Here is an 18,626-nt window from a genome sequence, read left to right as displayed (position 1 = left end):
GAGGGGAAGACCCTCTATGAGGTGGATTGATTCATTGACTGGGGTAATCGGGATGGGTGTGTCAGAGGCAGTGCGATTGGCACAGGATAGAGCAGGGTTTAGGGCTGTTGGACATAGGATCGCTATGAGTCGCAAGCGACAACAACGACATGCTCTTCATAGTGGTTTAAAAATTAGACATTACCATATCATGCTTAAGAAAACTATTTTCCAGGTGGGACCAGGATGGTTAATAAAGAAAAGAATAATGCGTGCATTATTGCATGCAAATGTTTTTGTTAGATTAAGGATCCTTGTGGTACAATTTTTATGTGCTCCACTTCTAACTGAAATATCCTGTTTGAAGCTGTCAGCTGGCCCACTGCAGAAGGATGTGGCAGTCTGCTTCTATGAATATTGCAGCTTTAGAAACCCCACTGTGCCAGTGTTACTCTGCCCTGTAAGTTAGTATAAGTTGGAATTGAGTAGATCACATTAGGTTTGTGTTTAGGTTATCAGAATAAGCTGTCGTGGTTAATTCTGTAGGGAGTTTTCATTGCTCACCCACAGGATGTGCCTCTCTGATGCTTTAAATCTACCACCAGCTCCCTGGAAGAAAGGTGAGCAGTCTCCTGTGCAGTTACAGCCTTAAGAACCCAAGGGAAAGTCAGTTGGTTCCAACTTCATTACAATGAGAGCGTGAATTTATGGAGGCAGTTAAACTGCAGTCCATTTCTTTCTGATTCCTTAGTCTCCACTTTCCACTGCTGTTCTGCTCTTCAGGTGAATAAAACCTAGGTGTATATTGGGTGGCCTTTCACAAGCTTTGAAGACCACAAGCACTACTCATTGAACTAAGAGGATAAATGGTAATGCTATAAACAGTGTTAGGACAATTTACTGGTTAGATCTCCAAAGCTTTGATCTTAATCATATGAACCAAGTAAATTAATCCAATGAAATGTTTATAAACTAATCCAGTGAAGTGTTTAGTTGTTCCTTGTAGAATCAGCAGGCACAGCGTGTTTTCCCCCAACTTTTATTTCATTAATTATAATAATTTGCATATTAAACTATTTTTAATCTGTTTAAAAAATTGTGAGTAAAGCTTCATGATTGTTAAGTGCAGTCAAGTTGAATATGAGTTGTAGTGTCCCTTTGAACAGTAGATGTGAACTCAGTCTTCTCCTGTGCCATCCTACATCTTTAATACATTTGAGTCCATTGCCACAGACACTATGAGTCTATTTTGTTGAGGGTCTTCCTCTCCTTCTCTGACCCTCCATCTTTCCAAGCATGATGTCCCTTTCCAAAGTATAACACCTCCAAACAGTATTTCCAAAATATTTCAGACCAAGCGTCATCATTTTTCTTGTTTTGATTGATATTATAGTTGTAAAATTATTAAAAAATGTATTTGCCATTTAAACACATACCTGTAGCCCATCTGTATAGCTAAATGGTAATAGCCACATTAGTTTGGTTGGGTAACCTCACCTTTCTGTGTCTTCGTGCCCTTGAGTGGATTCTGACTCATAGCAACCTTATAGAAGCGACTAGAACTGCTTCTTGGGGTTTTCAAGGCTGTGCTCTCACGGAAGGAACTCTGGTGGTGTAGTCCGCAGGAATTTGTGCTACTACTCCAATGGTAGTTCCTCTCTCATGGTTCAAAAGCACAAGTGGCTCTGGGGGAGAAAGATGAACGTTCTGTTCCTATGTAATTTATAGCCTCCTAAAACCCTCTGGAGGGTCAGCTGTGAGTTTTAACTTGATGATAATGAATTTTAGGTTTTTTTGAGCTTGGATCTTTATAGAAGCAGACCACCACATTTGTACCTGCAGAATGGCTAATAGGTTTGAACTACTAGCATTTTGGTTAGCAGCTGAGTTCTTAACTACAGTGCCACAAAACTTCTTTTCCCAGTTTCCTTTAAGTTGATGACAATTTTCACATCAACACAGACAATAATTCTCTCATTACTTCTCAGTGAGTGATTTTCTTTTCTGCTTTCAGTCTCTCTATATAATTTAATCATCTGTTCTCATATTTGTTTATCCATTCATTTGTTGATGATCTCTTGGGTTGTTTCAATTTTTTTTTTGGTTATAAGTTCGAGTGGACCAATGAATGATTTCATGATAGGTGGAGAAAAGACTGATGTCATCAAGTATTTCATTTAACTTGAATCCATAATCAGCATTCATGGTAGTAGCAGTCAAGAAATCAAAAGGTGTGATGCATTGGGAAAATATTTTTAAAGTGCTAAAGAGGAAAGATATCAGCTTAAAGACCAAGATGTGCCTGATGTAAATCATGATATTTTCAGCTGCTTCCTATGCCTCTGAAAATTGGACAGTGAATAAGGAAGACCGAAGAAAACCAGTGCCTTTGAGTTGGGGGTATTGACAAAGAGTTTTGAATAGAACATGGATTGCCACAAGAACAAACAAATCTGTCTTGAAGAAAGTGCAACAAGAATGTTCTTTAGAAGCTTTGTCTTACATCGTTTGACCTTGTTGTCAGAAGTGGCTAGTCTTTGGAAGACAACTATGGTGAGAAAAGTAGAGGGTCAGAAAAAGAGAGGCAGTCTCTTAGGGAGATGACTTAACAGAGTGACTGCAACAGTGCTTTCGAGCATGGGAGAGAGATTGTGAAGATGGTACTAGATAGGTCAAGGTTCTGCATAGGTTTGCTATGAGTCATAGTTGTCTCAACAGCACCTAAAAATACAAGAAGCAATGTGCTGTCAGGACAGGAGCCTAAGTGTTCACAATGGCAGATTTCTTATCCTTTGCTTTGTTTTGACAAAACTTTGGGCAGACTTCTCTTTCCTCCACCAGAAAATTAGCTTGCTGCAAGCCAACATGCCTTTATATGAACTTCTCCCTAGATTAGGCAGACAGTACTAAGACACATTTCCTGTCAGATCACTATCATGTTCTCTCTTCCTTGCTCAAGTAACTGTTAAAAGTTTCTTCAAAGCTTTGATTATCTCTTTCTTCCAAAGAAAGCCCTTTTTTCAGTTTGATTTTGAGATGTTTACAACTTTCTGAGATTGGCATATCCTACTTTATTGCAGTAGTGCTTTTGAATGATGTTTCTTCTTATCTAAGTGTGACTCTCTTTTCATTAGACAGAAGATGTTATCTAGGCTGTCTTTGTCAAATATTACAGATAGCACAAATATTGAGGATTACTTCTTTCACAGTTAACTGTGAAGGAGTTTTTCAGAAAACATTATACTATAACATTAATAATGCTTTAGGGTTTTATCTCCATCAACATGCTTTTATTATATCTTTTTATCTGATTTTTAGTACTTGATACAACTAAAAGCATTCACTGATGACATGAGCTAAAAATGATACTGAGTATTTGTAGATTGGATATGTTTTGTGGTGTGATATGACATTTAAAAAAAATAAACTGAATATAAATATTCTGTATATATACATGTGTGTATATACATACACACACATATAAACATATATATACATAAACATATATACACATATATATGCACACACACATGTGTGTGTATGTATATATGTTTATATATGTGTGCATGTATATACACACGTATATATACATGTGTATATACATACACATATATAAACATATATATACATAAACATATATATATACACATATATATCTATATCCATATATATCCCACAACCCCAAACCAAAGCAACCAGACAACAATAAAACACCAAAACCAAAGACATTCTTCTTGTAACTTCCATGAGACTGGCCATACATGCTGTTTTATTATAATACAAGAAGAGAACTTTAAAATACAGAATGATGACATAACATATTTTCTATTCCGTTTTTATCACTGTTGTCTACAGATCTTAAAAAACATAAAATCCCAGGGAGCTCTGGTGGCCTAGTGGCAAGAAGCTGCACTGCAATCCCAGAGGCACATGGTTTAAATCCACCAGATGTTCTGCTGGTGAAGGAGGGGCAATCTCCTGTACCAGTCAGATCTGATTTGACAGTACACACACAAAAAAATAATAAAGAAACCATAACTGCTACCCAAGCAGATATATGCACACCCATGTTTATCACGGCTTTGTTCGCAATAGCAAATAGCTGCAAACAACTCAAGTACCCATCAACAAATTAATAGATAGAGAAGCTCTGGTATATTCACCAGTGGAATACGATGCAGCATTGAAAAATAAGGAACTCATGGAATATTATGCAAAATGGATGATCCTGGAGGACATTATGATGAGTGAAATATTTCAGTCACAAAAGGATAAATATTGCATAGGGCCACTGTTGTAAAACGGGACTGACATCAGGGTTGAGGGAAGACAGAAAAGGAGGAGAGAAATGATGTATATTGCATTGAAACAGATGAGGGAGAGATCTGTTTAAAAGGGACATATGAATGGGTTTTCTTGTCATTACAAAAGTCCAGAGTGAAGGGTGTATAGTGGAGTGGACTTGGGGGGGGTGGAGATTGCATAACAATGAAGAGTTTTTTTCTTTTCAAGGAGAAGAGTGAATTAGGGAGCGCGGTTCAGGGAGAAAAGTGCAACAGTGAATGACTAGAACCTCTAAGTCTCTGTAAACATTCATTAAAATTAGTAAGAAAAACCCTCAAACCATAAAATCCCAGAGTAATAATTAAACTCTATGTGATCGTATTGTTCTTGCTTTGATTGCTAGGAGTATTTGTACTATGTTGTTGTAGTATACCATAGAGTCCTAACAGACCCATTGCTGGCCCTCTACTGGGTTTTTAGAGGTAGTTAATCCCATGGGAGGAGATTGCCTACCCTTCTCCCACAGAGGAGCTGGTGGATTCGAACTGCATGCCTTAGGGATTACAGTACAGCTTCTTAGCACTAGGCCACCAGGGCTCCCTATTTGTACTATAGTGGCTAGGAGTATAAAAAGGATGTGATTTGGGAGGTGCTAATTAGAGAGCTCTGGTGCCTTAGTGGTAAAGAAGCTGGCCTGCAATTCCAAAAGCACAAACTGGTGGAACCCACCAGCTGCTCTGTGGGAGAAAGATGAGCAGTTTCCTTCTGTGAAAATCACTGACTCTGAGAACCTGCTATGCTAGGGGGTGAGCTATGGATCAATTCTGACATGACTGCACACAATAATAACAATAAGTTGGAAACTCTGGTGGCAAGGGTACACAATTCAAATCAACCAGCTGCTCCTCAGGAGGAAGAGGGGCTGTTTCCTTCTCCCATGTAGTTTACTGCCTCTGAAAACCCATTGGAGGATCGTCAGTTTTGAATCAACTCTACATACAACAGTAGCAGCAGTGAAGTGGTGGGTAGGAGCATGAACCGAGGTAATGCATAAGAAGTTTTTAACTTCTTAAATGCTTATTATTGTAGATGGCAAAAATTGGCCCTCAGCCAATTTATACTAAAGCTTCTTTGTATGTGTGGAAACCTTAATTCCAGTTTGTTATAGTCTAGTTAAATGTGAAAATTAGCACATTTCTGTGTGAAGCACAATTTCTACTTATTCTGAATATATTTCTTCCCGCCCCCCATCCTGAGAAAGAACACTTGGAAATATGTATTTCCCAAAAACCATATATTAGGGACATTCTAGTCAAATCTGAGAATAATGGAAGAAAATGTCTACTTTTTCTTCTGGCTTAATTCTATATAGTTCCTCAAATTAAAATGCTTAGCACAGATGAGACTTGTTGATAGTCATGCTGCAGTGTGGATTGGAAGTTTTGCTCTCTTTCACTGACCGTCTCTCTTCCCTTTCTGAGTATGATGTCCCTCCTCCAAAGAATGACCCCTCTTAACAGCATACCCAAAGTGTGTGAACCCAAGCTTTAGCATCTTTGTCTCTAGAGAGCACACTGACTGTAATTTATCCAAGAGTCTGTTCATGCTTTTTGCAGACCATAAAATGTTCATCATTCTTCTGCAGCACCACGACTCAAAGGCATCGATTCTTCTGTCATCCTTATTCATTGTGCAGCAAATGATAGAAAAGACCACTGCCTGAATCAGGCTCATCTTAATCTTTTAAACTGACCTCATTGCTCCTCAGTACTTTGGAGAAGTCTTTAACAACAGACTTTCCAAATTCAATAAATTTTATTATTTCTAGACTGATAGTACCAAGGGCAAGGCATGTGATTCAAAAAGTGAGCAGTCAACTCCCATGTAATTTTCTGCTTCTGAAAACCCACTGGAATATTCAGAATCACTTCAGTTGAATCTGACTCAACTGCACACAGCAACAACAATACCAAAGGTTTTGACTGTGCAAAGTGAGATGAAATTTTTGATACTTCAGTCTGGACAGCTTGTATTTTTTTGTTGTGTTACTGTTCTGCCTGGGACTTCTCTAATACAATATTGAGTAGAAGTGGTGAGAATGAGTATTTTTGGATTATTCTTGATTTCAAAGGGAAAGTTTTCAATCTTTTTTCATTGAGTTTGATATTGCCTTTTGGCATTTTGTGTATGTCTTCAATAGATAAGCCCTGAATGGTGATGATGGGGAGGTATTTTGGACTGCTCAAAGAACAAGTCTATCTTGGAGGAAGTGCAACCAGGGTGCTCCATAGGGAAACTTCGTCTCACATACTTGGTCCCACTTGTCAAGTGGTGTCAGTCCTTGAAAGACATCATGTTGGGAAAAGTAGAGGATCAAGAAACAGTGGAAGACTCTTAGCAAGATAAATTGATACAGTGGGCTTGAGCATGATGGAGATTGTGAGGATTGTGCAGATAGGGCAAAGTTTTGATCTTATGCTCAGAAGGTCACTATATGTAAGGAGAATATGAGTACTATGAATGTGGCCACTTATGACTTGTATTAGTCCCACAAAGGTTAACTGCTTTTGTCAGCAACATACCTCTGAAAACTCACTGGAGGGTCAGCTGTGGGTCAGTTCTGACTAAGTGGAGCAACAACAATAAGAAGGAAGTTAAAATTTACAGTTTACACTGGCGACAGGAAACAATTCTTTAGTCGGCACAACTTATAAAGCATGCTCACAGTCCCTTTTACCTGAAGCTTCCTGTTTTAGGTCAGTGTTAACAAATTTTCTATGTTTTGACAATCAAGGAAACTTCTTTGAGTCCCCCGGTAACCTCAAGTGAAGGCCCCTCACTATGGATCCATGGAGAGCAGTCCAAAGTCAGCTCTGTCCCAAATTATTCTCTGATTCTCACTGAGGCGACTGTTCCTTTCATGTAGGTCTCAGTCTGACCAGTGTAGGAATCTCTGATTCTGAAGGGTGTGTGCTGCATTCTCTGCTTCTTCCTTGCTGGTAGTTAGATTCCTCTCTTTGTGTTAAATCTGCTCAGTTTAAACCTGGTAGCATAGGAAAACTGATCCGTCCTATCAGAAGTCACTTATACACATCCTATTTCATGTTCTTTATCTAGTCAGGTAGTAAAAGTCAAGGCCCGTGGCTAGGAAGAACATTTTGAACAATACCACACTTTAAGTCATAATCATCTAGATGTGTCTTTATTTTTTAAATTTGAATCACTTTAGGTAGGACATATGTTATCATTTTATTATAACCTTTATCAGCATCCTCTGTCATCTTAGAGGCTCACCTTGTTCACCACATGTTTATGTTACATACCTGAATTTACAGTTACTTGAATCTAGACAGGTACATATACCATCAGTGTTTTACCAAATGTGTGGAAATCTGAATATCTAACCTGTATATGGTCCTTGAGGGAACCCTGTATTAGTGGCAAGGAATTATACAGTCAACACAAAGGTGCAAGGTTTAGAACCTCCAGCTGCTGCTTTGTAAGAGAGAGATGAGCAGTCTTCTCCCATGCAGTTTACTGCCTCTAAAAACCAACTAGAAGGTCACCTATTGGTTGGTTTCAACTTTAAGATACCTAACAGCAACATGCGATCCATGAACTAGTGTGAGAGAGTTACTAAACTACTTATCCACTGCTGCTTTTATTATTTAACAGACGGCTCTCTAAGTGATCAATAAAGTGGTCTTTGTACCTGAAAATATCTTTTAGCTTGCTTATAAGACTGATGTGTTACATCAACCTTCTTTCATGGTGCTTTAGATAAGTGAATATATAAAAATTCAGGTTTTTAATCGATATTAAAAAAAATTATACCTTTTGTGATTCCTTAGTTGTATTGCAAAGTAATATTTAATTTAAAAGTAATATTTATTTAGAACTCATATTTATCAGAATTCCTGTTTTTTATAGTTAAAGCCAGTAATTGAGAAAGAGAAACATCATAACCCTGCTTAATAGGGTCAAGGTTTTTGTCATAGATACTTTTTAACTCTTTGTTTTTGTTTTTCCTTTCTAGATTTTGTTTCGACCTCTTCAAGCTTTATGCTCCTTCCAGCTTCAGCATGGTGCTCAGATTCGCCCCAGCAAGGAATATCTTCTCAAAAATGGATTATATCTTAAGCCCATGCCAAAGAACAAACGCAAACTCAGGAAAATGGAACTACTGATGAACAGTGTTAAAATTTAGAATTGTCCTTATGGTGCTAGTTTACCTATCATCTTTAACTGGCAGTATCACGTTGGATTTTCGTGTCATTTGACTATCTGCGTTTTTATAGGAAGAATGAGAATTGCGTGGTAATCTTTCTCAGGAGGGATTGTACAAAATAGCTATAAAAAGGAAAGCAAAATTTCACTGACTTGTGAAAAGCAAAATTTTATACTCTTTTTAAAAAAATACCCTTTGAATACTGTTTTTCAAATCTGTAATTTAAAATTTAGTTGAGCTGTGTTAGAAGTTATTGTTTACAAAGCAAAAAGGAATTATTTTGCCTAGCTGGACAAGATTGTTTCCACTAATGTTTGTTGGTAATTAGATATGAGCCTGTAAAAGAGGATACACCTACATAAACTGCAGTTTTAGTCATGATTTGAAATTAGTAAGAAAAGAGAAGAATTATAATTAAGTGGTTTAGATCTAATTTTTTCATTTTAATACAATAGTGATATAAGGAAACTATTCTTTAGCGGATAAAATTTAACTTGGATAACTTGATTTCTTTCCTAATTAATGAGTATAATTTTGAAATAGATAATTACCTTTCTCAAATATATTAGGCATATTGTCAGGTGGGCCCAGTCCCTAGAAAAAGACATCATGCTTGGTAAAAGTCAACAAAAAGTAGGAAACCGCTCAGTACTATGACTTGAAACAAAACCAGACTGTGTTTTGTTGCCTTGTTTTGCTATGAGTCTTAACAAACTCAATGATACCTAACATCTATTTTTGTTTGTATTAGATCCAAATTAGGTTTTTGTTTTTTAGAATTTATTGAGAAAAGTTATTGCCTTCTATGATATAACCAGTTTAATTGACATTCTATTATATGAGTGACTAAAGAAAAGTCTTTAATTTTGAGAATATATTTCTGTAATGGTAATAAGGGTATTTAGGTGTGTTTTCTTTATAATTGGCAAAAACTCAGTTTGAAAGAACAGATACTTCTGGTTGGGCAAATACTCATTGACTGTTTGTATAAAGACATGTATGCACTATACATTTATATTTAACTTAGATCTACTGAAATTATGCATACAGTTTGGCAATAAGAGGTCTCTTTGTTTTGTTCTTTCTTTGTAAATTTTACAATTTCCAACATCCAGTCATAACTGTAAAAGTCAAAACATGCAATTTAAGGATGCAACCTTAATATTTTATGTGTGTGTATTACGTAAGCATTCACAAATAATTATTTCTCAGTTTTGATACACATTTATCTGTTTATTGTTGATTTGGATTAACTTCTTATTAAAAAATACAATGCTGGCTACCATTGGAATAATAATTAATATTTTGGGAAACTAAGCAGTAAGTATTTTTAAATATTAAATGAAAGTTAAGTTTCTATCTTAGAATCTTTCTATTCTAATACTTTTTTTCAACTTTAACATAAGTTAATACATGTATAATCTAAAATACTCAATACTGAATCATTTTCTGGATGTAATACTATCTTGTACATGCCTCTGGAAACTCTTTAAACATTGATAAATGTTGGTGGTTATAGAAAGGCTTCAGATCTTTTCTTTATAGGGTCACTATGAGTCGTGCTAGACTCAAAGGCAATCAACAATGGCAACAACATGTAATATATAACTATATAATATATAAAATGTTTAATAGGGAGCTTTGGTGGCCTAGTGGTAAGGAGCTATGCTGCAATCCCAAAGACACATGGTTTAAATCCACCAGCTGATCCATAGGAGAAGGACAGGCAATCTCCTCCTGTAAGATTTAGTGCCTCTGAACACCTGCTGGAGGGGCAGCGGTGGTTCAGTTCCAGCTCAGCAGCCCACAACAACAGTGTATAATAATTTCTTAACAAATAGGTTAAAATAATCTTGCAGTAATATTTTATGTTGAAATTAATTTCCAAAATTTCCTTTGATCTTTTTTATTTACCTTTTAAAAGAAAATTACTAAACACTACTTATATCCCAGTATTACTTAACTTATGTTGATTTGTCAAAACAGCTGCTACTTTTACATTTCACATACTTTTTAGAATATTTTTGAATGAAAAATTTAAATTCAGAGTTTTTGGAAATGTGTAAAATTTTCCTTAAGGAAGTTATTATTTATTTTCAAACTAACCAATGTTTTTTTTTTAATTGACCTTACAACAAGGTGATTTCATTTGTTTAATTTTCCTTAATGTTTAATCTGTATCATATATGCTCTTTGCTTTCATTAAGCAATTTTAAATATGTTTTTAAAGCTATTATCATCATTTTCAATTTAAAGTTCTCCAAGGAAGAAATACATGTATACTTCCATTGAAAATTTAACATAGCTTTTAAAAATTGTTAATTTGATTTTATTAGTTGATTTTTAAATTGTATTGCTTTTTATTTGTCTGGTTTGTTTGGAATGGTTGGTAGTTCTGTTCATTTGTTGTTGCTACGTATACATTTTTAGATCTTTTGTATACATTCCAAAAACATATTCAATAGCATAGATTGTGATTTTTCCCCATAGATTGTTTTCTTGAGTGTTATTTATCCTGTGTAACTCAGAGAAAAGTGTTCTCTCAAATATAATGTGATTACACTTTTAATTAATTTACTTAATTTTAAATTTAAATTTAATTAATTTAGTTAATTGATTTGTGGTGGGTTGAGAATCACTATGTGTAGTGAATAATATTTTGAGAAATTTTCTCGAGGTGAGTGGGAGGCAATATGAAGGGTTGAGAATTACAGTAACATAACTCACTGTGCTTGTCAGCTTTCTATTTCTTGATTACAAGTCATTTTTTATTTTTTAAATTTTTATTTTACTTTATTATTTTTGTGTGTGTACCGTCATATCCGATCTGACTGGTACAGGAGGAGACTGCCCATGCTTCTCCAGCAGCGCTTCTGGTGGATTTGAATTGTGTACCTCTGTGATTGCAGTGCAGCTTCTTGCCACTAGGCCACCAGAGCTCCCTAAGTCTTTTTTTTTTTAATACAGATTTAGTTACAAAGTTCAAATTCATTGTTTTTCACACCAGATCTTTCCCATTTCCTTCACCCACACATCTCCAGTCAAATTGTCTGACCCTATAATTAACCCTCCCCCCTCCCATCCTCAACTCTCTGCTTCCGCCCTTAGGCCCCTTGGATCCTCACACATTCTACAGTAATGGTTTTATGCAGTATTTGTCCTTATGGGACTGAGTTAGTTCACTCAACATAATGCTGTCCAGTCCCACCCAACTTAGGTAGGAAGTTACAAAACATTGCTTCTGTGTGCTATGTAGTATTCCATTGTGTCAATTTACCATAATCTCTCAATCCATTTAATTGTGGTTGGACATCTGGGCTGTTTTTCATGTTCTTGCGATGGTAAATAATGCTGCTATGAGCTTTTGTGTACAAGTCTCCATTTGTGCCTCAGTTCTCATTTTCTTGGGGTATATTCCTAGCAGTGGAATAGCTGGGTTATATGGAATTTCTATGTTTAGCTTTTTTGAGGAAGCGCCAAACTGCCTTCCAGAGTGGTTGTATCATTTTATAAATTCACCAACAATGTATAAGTTTTCCTATTTTGCCACATCTTCCCCAACATGAATTAGTTGCTGTCCTGTTAAACTTTGCCACGGCTACTGGAGAAAGGTGAAATCTCATTGTGGTTTTGATTTGCATCTCTCTTACTTCCAGTGATTTTGAGCATTTCTTTCTGTGTCTGTCAGCCATAAAGAAATGGAAAAATGTGTCCTGTTCATAGACAGGAAGACTCAATATTGTGAAAATTACAATCCTACCAAAACCAGTTCAACACAATCCCAATATAGACACCAAATTATTTTTTCAAGGAGATTGGAAAGGAAATTGACAAGTTTATTTGGAGAGGCAAGAGACATAAAATAAGCAAAACACTTCTGAGAAGTAAAAAACGAGGTCACTCCCTGACCTCAAAACGTTCTGTACAGTAGTAGTAACCAAAGCAGCATGGCAATGGTGTCATTATAGAAACATAGACCCAGCTAAATATGCTCCCCTGATATTCGACAAGGAAGTAAAACTTATCAAATGGGAAAATGATAAACTCTTCAACAAATGATGCTGGCAAAAGTGGACTGCAGCTTTTCAGCCTGCATAAAGCTGAAACAGGATCCACCTCTCACAAACAAACAAAAAAACAAACCTCAAGGTGGATCAGAGACCTGGGAGTAAAGCCCCAAATCATAATGTTCATAAGAGACAAACTGGGATCAGGCTTAGGAGACCTACTATATGGTATAGACTGCCAAATACAGCCAGAAATGCACAGTCTGAAGAGGATAAAATTGATTAATTGGACCTTATAAAGATTAAACTGTGTGCAACAAAATCCTTTTCCAATAGGTTTAAAGGGGGGAAAAACCCAACCAAACAACCCAACACGAAAAACAAACTTACTGACTGGGAACAAACATTTGGCAATACCATCTCAGACAAGAGTCTTATAACAGAAGTTTACAGAATACTCCTGGGCCTCCACCAGAAAAAGACTGATAATCTAATTACAAATGGGTAAACGACCTGGAAAGAATTTTCATAGAGTTTACAAGTCTTTTTATAACAAACATGAAAGCTATATTAGGGAAAAATTCTCTTTCTTGTCTTTAGATTTCAAATTAGCCATGGCTGTTCTAATGACGCTCAGATGCTAACCCAAGGTTGCACTCTTCTAACTCAAAGTTCACCTCTCTTAACTCTTGCGACCCAAGGTTGCACTTCCTCTAGCTCTTCAGATCCACTAACAGCTCTCTCAGGAGAATGATGCGCAATCTCCATCCATTCAGTTTATAGCCTGTAAGAACCTGTTTGAGAATCAGCTATGAATTGGTTCCAACTAGATGACAAAAAGTCAATGATTATAATGTAAGGCCCATTTTTTTGGCCCTTTTTAAATTTTTTTCCCTACTAGTTTATTTACAAAATTCTAATGCATTGTTTTCAAGAACATGTAAGACCATTTTTAATAAACTTACACAGAAAAACATGCTCCTTACTAGACCTTTACTGGTAAAAGACCACTTCTGCTTAACTACTGTAGTTTTGTATAGTCCCATTTATTGCGCTAAGTTGGCTCTTTTAAAATGTGGTATTTATTGAGAATCCTAACATCACATTCCAAGAGAAGTGAATTGTTGGCATGTGATTACAAATCCTAGTGTTACAGGAGTAGATTTATTGATGTTAAATGTAAAACTACAAATCTGGCGAGCTCTGGTGGCCTAGTGGCAGGAAGCTGCACTGCAATTCCAGAGGTGCGCATTTCAAATCCACCAGATTCTCTGCTGAAGAAGGAGGGACAGTCTCCTCCTGTACCAGTCAGATCTGATTTGATGGTGCACACATAAGAAAATAATAAAAATAAAAAAAGAATGATGATCTCCTAAATATTTTTTTTTAAAAGTAAAACTACAAATCTGAATTCATTAAAAGTTTTATACAACTGTATAGATTTGTTCCTTAAAAATAGATATGAAAGTTTCTTCTTATAAATAATAGTGTATGTTACATGTAATGAGGAACTCTGGTGGCCTAGTGGGAAGAAGCTGTTCTGCAATCCCAGAGGCACATGGTTTGAGGCCACCAGCTGCTTCATGGGAGAAGGATGGACTATCTTCTCCCATGTGATTAACTGCCTCAGAAAATGCTCTGGAGGATCAACTAATCTGTTGGAGGGTCTACTATGGGTCGGTTCCGATTCTACGGTACTCAACAACAATACCATATTATGAAACATTGCATTCTAACACATCCTATAAACAAATCTTCATTAATTTTTATTTGCCCAATCTAAATTTTCATTTGCTGTATTTGTTTGAAACATATTCTAGGCCCTGTTTCCCAAGACTCTTACCCTTTCCCAAGCTCTTTCTTCCAAGCTCTCCTTATTACTTCACCTTTCCCGTCCTTTCTTACTACTTTATCTTGTGTACTATTTTTTTTTAAAATTGGCTTATTTTTACTTAAGCTTTTTTCTTTGTAATGGATCCTGTGATAGTGTTGTCATTACAATTTCATATTGACAGTTTGTGCAGAAAATTAGGTAGGGCTGTCTTAACTTTAGACTGTATTGATTATTTGACTTCCTTATTCTGTTAAAACATATTAAAAATAACAAATTTTTTAATAATGATTGACAGTTTATGAATTATTATTTAATAAAATACCTTTTTAGAAGTAATGGATCTTTATCCTTTGAATAAAAAGTTGTACTGGATCGTGTGCTTTTTTAAATTTAGAAGTTTATTACGGAATTAAAACATTATTAAAAGTATGTTTGCATCAGGATTAAATTCATCATAGATCTCGTCTTCCTTTATTTAGCATTTTTTTAACATTTGCCTATTTATGCCTCCAAAATGTTTTATTTGCGAAATGTAATATCTGTTGCCATTCTGTCTAAATGTAGGTTTATATAGTTAACATGAAAAATGGGCAATAATTTACAATATGACCGTCACATTTTGTAAATATAATTGTTTACTATTTTAGCTTTACTAAATGATGTTTTTTCTTAAGTTACTTGTTCTTAGTATATTCAAAGGAGAAACATTTTTACACCTACATATAAATAAAGCCTTGATTTCAGATCTAAAATGTAAGTTTTATATTTCTGGCATTCATTTCCATATTTATAGAAATGAAACTATTGTAACGTGTGGATATTTATATATGATTTTTTTTAGTTATCGTCAGAACTCTTGAATATTTAAATCTGAATGGCAAGCAATCACAGATACTTATTTGCAGGGTGTGTGTGTGTGTGTATGTATGTATCATTCTTGGAAGGGTGGAGGGACAGCAAGAGAGGAAGACTCTAGATGACATGCATTGACTCAGTAACTGAGGAAATGGAGGTAGGTGTGTCAGCGACAATGAAATTGGCTCATGGTAGAGCAGGGTTCTATTGTACATAAAGTCACTATGAGTCACAAGTGACTCAATGGCACATAATATAGGAGATAAAAGTATAATATTTAGTGGAAAATATAAGAAAATAATAATAAAGTGGCTCCCCAGCTGCAGTGAATTTTGCTGTGGCATCAGAGAAGAAGGACCAGGAACAGGGTGAGTTCTGCTCTAGGTGAGCTTTCCTGCCATGAGGAACTTTCCTGCAGCCCTGAGATACAGAGCGAATTCCCTTCCTTGTGGGCTCCCAAGCTGCAACATACCTTGTTACAGGACCAGAAACAAGGTGAGTTCTCCATGTGAACTCCCCAATCAAAGCAAAATTTCCCACAAGTGACTAGACCAGAGAAGAGTGAGTTGCCCTCTCCTTCCCTAGAGTATAACTTCCTGACTTAGGGATGTCTTCGCATGAGACTTTAAGGAAGGTTAAGTTGCCCTCCCTTCCTTTAGAGCAGTCAACTCCCCAGCCATGGTCACCAGACCCAGGACCCCAGACAAGAAAAACTCATCGCAGCAATGAAACAGAAGAAACAGACTACCTCACATCCCACACAAAACAAAAACTTAAAAAATGAGCAGAGCACAATATTAGTGGATTTACTGAAGGCAGAATATCTGATCAAGCTTTCTGCTGTACAATTCAAAACAAGAAAGGTCAAAGATTTTCAGTGGGTGAAGGAAAATCTCAAAGAATTGCAGGAATCCACAATCAAAAGCTTGTATACGGCACTTAACAACAACAACATAGAAAGTTCAGTTGGCCTAAGGGACAGAAAGTGATGCTACCATGCCAAAGGTGAGTGACTAATCTGTGGCCCACAGGCCTGTTTTTAATTGTTTTTGGTGAAAAACTGTTCTAGGTCATAGAGTCCTGGTCTGTTCACTTTCTGTACAAAGGTAACTTAACTCATGGTTGCTGTGAAACTGAACTCTGTGACACTGATGTGTCAGATGGGATAGTGGTTACCCATGGTGGACAGTGCTTGGTAGAGCTCCCTGATTTAAACAAGCTTGGAAGCAGGAGCGGCATCCACTTCCGAAATAGCTTGCCTCTGGAAACCCTATATGAGCGTGGAGAAAGGATGAAAGTTATACAAGCATTCAGGTGTTTCGGTCATAGTGTCATTATGAGTCGCCTATGACTCGACGGTACTTAACAACAGCAACAGGCAAAAGCTAAGAGGAACTTGAAAGAAAATACAAGAAAACAGATAAAACCAGTGAGGTATCAGAGAGCCTAGGAAAAAAATAACAAGAAACAGAAATCCAGAATATAAAGTTCATAATCTCAGAAATTGTCAACACATTGGAAATGAGCAAAATTGAGGACATAGAGCACAGAATCGGTAAAACAGAAGATAGAGCTATCAGCACTGATCTGATAGAGCAAAAACCAGAACTGAAAATGATGAAAGTTCAAAATAACATGGGACACCATCAAGAAGAATAGCATAATTGGAATTCTAGAACAGGAAGAAGGGGAGAACAACCAAAAAACTGGGGATAAAAAACCCAAACCCCAAACTATGGAAGAGTTAGTAGAAAAAAATTTTCCAGATATCATGTGGAATGAGAGTATATACAACCAAGAAGCTCAGAGAACCCCAGATAGAAACTAAAAGAAAAACACCAAGACATCATAGTCAAATTTGCCAAAATCAATGACTAGGATAGCCACCTGAAAGCAGCCTGGGGGCAGGGATGGGGGGGAGGGGGAGGGGAATGAAGGGTAACTTATAAAGGAGAGCACATAAGAGTAAGTGCTGATTTCTCAGCCTAAAGCATGTAAGAAGTCAGTGGAATAACATCAAACACTCAAAGACTACAACTGTCAATCAAGATTTCTGTACTCTGCAAAACTGCCCATCAAATATGGCAGAGAGATCAAGATATTCTAAAAAAAAGCAGAAACTTAGGGAGTTTGTGAAAAGACCAGTGTCAGAAGAAATACTAATGAAGTCCCCACCCCCACCCCTGTCACTGATGCCAAAGAAAAGTGGATGGATCAAAGTAACCAAAAAGATAAAAAAAGAACCCAATAAAATGATAGCAATAAAATCTTGGTTCTCAGTAATTATGTTGAATATGAATGGTTTTTGAAGCAGCAGTGAAGGGAAAAAGAGTGGTAGATTAGATAAAATGTCAAAACCCATCAGCATGCTGTCTGCATGAGATACTCCTGAAAAGTGAAGATAAAGACAAACTAACACTCAAAAGGTTGGAGAGAAATAGACCAAGCAAAGGACAACCAGGAAAAAACCCAAAACAAAAAAAATAACCAAAACAAAAAAAATAAGAGTAGCAATATATTGTTCTCTGATAAAATAGACCTCAGGATAAAAGCTATCATAAAAGACAAGCAAGGAAACTAGAAAATGCTTAAATAGTCAACAAGAGGACATAACCATAATAAATATTTTTGTATGCCACTAGGCCACCAGCCTAGACAGAAAGATAAACAGAAAGAGCTGTAAAATACACAAAGCAAACATTAACAGAACTGAAAAAAGGAATGGGTAACACCACAATAGTAGAAGACTTCAATACAAAACTCTCAAGGAAAGATAATACAACCAGAAAGAAACTCAACAAAGATGCTGAAGAATTAAGCTTTACAATTAACCAGCTTGATCTCATTGATATAGACAAACTAATATACCCTAAGAAACCCCTCACTATATATTGTTCTTTAGTACAAGTGGAATATTCTCTAGAATACAACATTTTATATCACAAGGAAAAAAATAAGCTTCAAAATATTTAATTCAAAGTATTTTTGAAGATTACAATGCTACAAAATGAGATTGAACAAGATTTCTAATCCAGCAAGATCAAGGATAAAAAAACCCATGCACTTAGAAACTAAACAACACCCTGATTACATTAATGGGTAGTAGACTAAAAAAAAAAAAAGTAAATTATGAAAAGTAAAGCTGGAATAAATGGAATAGAACATTTAAAAAAAATTAACTATTATCAAGACCAGGAGTTTTGCCTTTGAAAAGGTCAATAAAATTGACAAAACACTAGCAAAAAACACAAATAATTGAATAAGGATTAAAAAGGGCAATGTCTTAACAGAACCAAGTGAAATAAAAAAAACCAGAATCTTATAAAAAAAATACAAAAACAAATTATGAAAACTTGGAGGAAATACACCCACCCAAATAGACACAGACTGAAATAGACCCATCCCAGAAGAAGAATTTAAACAAATCTAAAGTACTCAA

General features: G+C 36.0%; 1 protein-coding gene across 1 annotated transcript in view; it reads left to right on the top strand.

Moving 5' to 3' along the window:
• Positions 1-8,470, top strand: part of LOC102862398 (DTW domain-containing protein 2-like) — a 142,205-nt gene extending 133,735 nt beyond the window's left edge. The window contains exon 6 of the mRNA XM_006886018.1: positions 8,300-8,470. Coding sequence (XP_006886080.1) covers positions 8,300-8,470 — 171 coding nt within the window. The remainder of the gene's footprint in view (positions 1-8,299) is intronic.
• Positions 8,471-18,626: the final 10,156 nt, after the last annotated feature.

This window comes from Elephantulus edwardii, unplaced genomic scaffold, assembly GCF_000299155.1.
Source record: "Elephantulus edwardii isolate Elephantulus edwardi_28Jun2011 unplaced genomic scaffold, EleEdw1.0 scaffold00046, whole genome shotgun sequence".
NCBI lineage: Eukaryota > Metazoa > Chordata > Mammalia > Macroscelidea > Macroscelididae > Elephantulus > Elephantulus edwardii.
Note: the sequence above shows the minus strand (reverse complement) of the source record. Positions and strands in the feature narration are given on the sequence as shown.